Genomic DNA, 4653 nt, shown 5'->3' on the forward strand with positions numbered 1-4653 from the left:
CACCACGGTAAGGTCCAGTCTCTTCGTGACGGTGCAACATGAAACAGCCCACAAAGAGGTAACCAGTCTACAAAAGTCTATCTTTCGGCAACTTAATCAAACGGTGAATTTATAACAACCTGAATAGGACGTTTCCTGCAGCTACACATCGGACAGGACCCTCGGGAGTACACTTGATGACTAATGAAAGAGTGCCCGTCCGTACCCAACATGCCACAGAGTACCAGTGCTCTTGCTGCAGTGCAGCAGAATCGGTTGGACGCATGACTATGTAACTAGGTAAGCAAATGAGGGAATATAAGTCACGCTGGCTTGATGCTAGGACGAAGATGGCCATCGCCAACTTAATGTTACCACATCCAGCTGGCACCCACCACGTGGTGGATGTAAGACAAGCTTACTCCGTTATTTACGCAAAATCAGATAGATGCAGTCGCTGGGACCAGCGTCATCTGGTAATGATTCTGTTATTTGACACCATAAATGACTGGTATGCAAGCTCGATCACGTAATGATTCTGTTATTTGACACCATAAATGACTGGTATGCAAGCTCGATCACCCTCAGTTCGCACCGGGTCCCGGAGGATGCGTGCTTACCGCCATAAACTTACAGACTCAACGACCACACATACACACCGCCGTCCCTAGGTCATCAACCAGGCGTTTTGTGATTGAATATCAATCCGGTCAAAAGTACTCGTTTCACATTATTTACTGAGCGGTGTGACCTTCTGAATTATGGGACCTAACGAGCTTTCATACTTCCCCCAAACATCTTTTTTTCATTAAAAAAACGGGAATATTCTGAAAGGTAGCTACTGCAAGCGTTCATTAGGCGTGCAGTGAAGCGGTCCTGTCCCTGAACAACACATTACAAGTGGGCTTTACATTATATTCAGTCTTCGAAAAACATTGGCAGAAAGACTCCTGTTCTATGCAAGGACCTTAAAAGTACTGGACCAAGAGTGAATGGTAAATTCATGAAAGCTAACACACTTAACATCGCGCTATGAAACAAAAACGAACTGGTGAATCACACAAGGAAACTGATCGTTGCACAAAATGCTGGGAAAAAGAGGAATGGAAATATACGTTCTCCCAAAAATCAGGTACAGCCTAACGTATCACAACTTTTAAGTACCAAAAAGTCCCTTGTTTCAAAAAGCCATCCAATAGGCCGGATATGAGATGGGCGCGGATAGTCAGAGATATAAAGCAAAAAAACTAAGTGGAATTAAGAAGAGTGGATGACCGAAAACGAAGCCAAAACAAATGTGGGAAATCTGGCTGCATCCAAAACTAAAAACCGAATTATGGCGTGATTGCGCGGGTGCGACAAAGCAACACAGACTAGGAGACGGAAATAATTTCCCTAACCACCACCTTTCATCAGAAGTGACTTCAAGCGACGTCAATCGGAACTTTACACACCCCATCTTTGATAACGGGGTTCACGTCTTTGGAAAAAAAACTATTGCATTCAATCATCTTTCCGCACAGGACATTTGCTCTCCAATCCCTAAATTATTCAGTATGATTCGAATAAAATGCGACAATCGCTAATAAAGCTGCACTGCAACTGAATTCGATCCATTCATCGATCGACTTTCATCAGGAAGCATTATAATCAATAAAGTGAGCAGCTAATAGTAAAACAGGGCTGGCTATTGATTGCTGCAAAACGAACAACATGAATGCAGTTGCTTTCATTATTGGTCTGTATGATCACTTCACACACATTCTCGTTTAATTTCAAACGAAAAATCAAAAATGGTGTAAATGAGGTGTTTCTGCTTGAATAAGATCGGAATATGCGTGTTCTGAATTTCAGAAACTTACAGCCAAAAAATGAGTTAATCGGCTTCCTAGACCAGCTAGTTATAGACAGAGCAGCAACAGCACAGACAAAGCTCTTCTGGCCAAATCCGTTTCTCTCCATGTCTGATGTCGAAGAGTTTGTCTCATTATCGATTTAGCAAGACGACTGACTCCATAAACGAAATGAAAACCACTCGCTCGGGAACAGGGTGTGGCGACACTTACCAGCAATACGCCTCTCCGATGATCAGGATATATAATACATAATTCATCGACGGACTGTCGCTCCACTCAAAATCGCGACCGCAGTTAAAACGGAAGTATTTCCTCAGCATAAGTAACACTTTCGAATACTAAGAATGGATAACGGACTAGTGTGTACCTTAGGACTGGATAAATAAGAAAATCCTTCGAAGGAATACACGTTTTAAATTGACAAAACCGTCATCGGAAGTGTGTCAGACGATGGGCTATTGAGTGTAATGGGGTCAAACAGTGAAAGACCGATAAGTGTATATGTATATACATAACACGGTACCAGTGTGACACAAAAATGCACCGAAAGTGCAAAAATGTACACGATAGTGATCACTAGCAGCAGGATAGGAATGCACAGTCACAACTACTATTTCGTCTGTCAATAAGAATCGTTTACCGAACCGAATCAACAGTATATTGGTATTGGTAGTGCGAAGGTTGGGCCGAAACCGGGCAAAGAGAGGAGCGCGAAGGCTATAATTAGATCCTTTCTACTGGGCGGTGCGTATGTTAAGATGCCGCAAAAATTAGTAGCGATGAGCGCGACTGGCGGAGTTTCACAACTAATTTACAAAGCAGATAGTGCGATTGACAGTAAACAAACAAAAAACGAAAATAACTGAACAGTCTGTGCATACCCAGGAGTCGTCACCTTCTTGATAGCGCTGGTGACGGTAGAATAAGAATGGGAGAGAGTGAAACGTATGTCAGAACGCCAGTGTCATTCAAAAAGAAACAAACTTCATGGTCCAGTAAATACAAACTAATCAAGACCTGCTGTTCTGCCACATAAGGGTATTCTGTAGAGTAGGTGTTAAATAAGAACGTTCGTTTACTGGCGAGAGACCAGCGTAACACAATACAACACAGAACTAAACAGACCACGGCACAGGACAAAAAATCTCCGATTCTGTGAATGGAACAAATGTATTACCTAATGAAAACTGCGCTGTATGCCCCTCCTCTTGGAGCATTTGTGCGGTCACTCACAACAGTGATGAAGGTCTAGAATTTTTATCATAATGCCACATAATACCATTCACTAACACCAAAAAAGTATCCACCATGATCATCATAAAAGACAGCAACATCAGTGTTGACACTGATGCTTCACTACCGTAGAATCATAAGGTTCATTTGATTATATTTTAAAAACCTGGAGCGAAAAGAAGAGAAAAAGAGTGAGGGAAGGAGGGGACATAGTGCTGACCTGTGTCAAGCATTTTGAGGTGCCTACACCACCAACCGCTCAATCAGACAATCTGGAAAGAAACTGACAGCACGAACGACACTGACATCGATTAACCGCCGTTTCTTGCAACGTCTCCAGCCAAGCACAGGCGGAGTCACGAGGACCCCATCCTGGAAGGCGTACAACACCAAAAACACCCAAACTCTTTGTGATCTCTTCCACGCCTTTCTGCCAAATCATGCCTTGTTCACCTCGCGGTTTGCGCCATACTGAAGGAGGCACGGAGAACACTCGTCTCGGTAGACGGCCGTTTGGCATGAGTAGCACATGACCGGGACATCGTAGTCGCTGATGCTGGATTTTCGCCCCGAGTAAAGTACCTGCCGCACAACCAAATATACGTTTTCTAATCACCTCGTTACTAACGCTGACGCCGTCCAAAACCAGTCACGCTTCCGGGGCATCGGTGGTCTGTTCTTTTTGACAGGCTTGACGATCAAAAAATGCCCCGGAAGTTTGTGAGCATAATACGTTCTTTGTATTCTCAGAATCCCGGACGTGAGTATACGGAGAGCTCTCCAAAAGCCTCCGTACACAAAGTGGTGTCTGTCAGGGGTACCCACTATCTCCATTCCTATTTAATTTTGTGGTCGATGATATAATGAGACGAGCGCTGGAAAGTCTCCAAAACCCCGGTGTTCAGATGGCCGCTGACGAGAACCTTGTCGAGCTGGGATATGCAGACGACATCGTTCTCGTCTCCAAAGGCGCAGGTATTTTTGGGTGAACTGGCCTAAGTCATCCCGTTCTTTGGTTTGCACTTTGCACCCACAAACTGTAAGGCCATGCTCATGGACAGGCAGTGACTGGACAGGTCACTTACAATCCAAGGAGGCGCGCTGGAGGCTGTGTAGCGTTTTACGTATCTTGGGAGTCGTATCAGTTCCAATCGTACTGTGAAAGATGAGGTCAACGCACAAATCAGTAAGGCTCGGGTCGCGTTTCCTAAGTTGAAACGCCTAATGCGTCAAAGCGGTATATCCCTGAATCTCAAGGGACGTGTGTATCAGACTATAGTACGGGCTGTTTTGTCGCATGGCTGTTCGAGTAGCGGAACGGAGACGTCTTCAGGTGTTCAACAGTCTTTGTCTCAAGACACTAGCTCGTGTAGGTTGGTGTCGGAGAATCCGTTGCGGGGTAATCAGGAAGCAAGTGTTTGATTGTGCAAAGGGAACGCTCATGGAACTTCCAACCATTCGATGATTATGAAAACTTGTCGGTTTGAGCATCCCGACACTATGTCAGTCTTTTTGCCTTGCATGGGGCGCCATCCTTTGACGGTTCAGCGTGGCTTGCTGGTGGATGCTTATGGTCCAGCTACCT

At 44.7% G+C, this 4653-nt stretch overlaps 1 protein-coding gene across 1 annotated transcript in view; it reads right to left on the reverse strand.

Annotated features, from left to right (window-relative positions):
- Positions 1 to 4653, reverse strand: part of T265_14606 (hypothetical protein) — a gene marked incomplete at both ends in the record, with an annotated part of 95689 nt that overhangs the window by 62429 nt on the left and 28607 nt on the right. The window contains one exon of the mRNA XM_009174390.1: positions 2717 to 2743. Coding sequence (XP_009172654.1) covers positions 2717 to 2743 — 27 coding nt within the window. The remainder of the gene's footprint in view (positions 1 to 2716; positions 2744 to 4653) is intronic.

This window comes from Opisthorchis viverrini (assembly GCF_000715545.1).
Source record: "Opisthorchis viverrini unplaced genomic scaffold opera_v5_226, whole genome shotgun sequence".
Lineage (NCBI taxonomy): Eukaryota > Metazoa > Platyhelminthes > Trematoda > Opisthorchiida > Opisthorchiidae > Opisthorchis > Opisthorchis viverrini.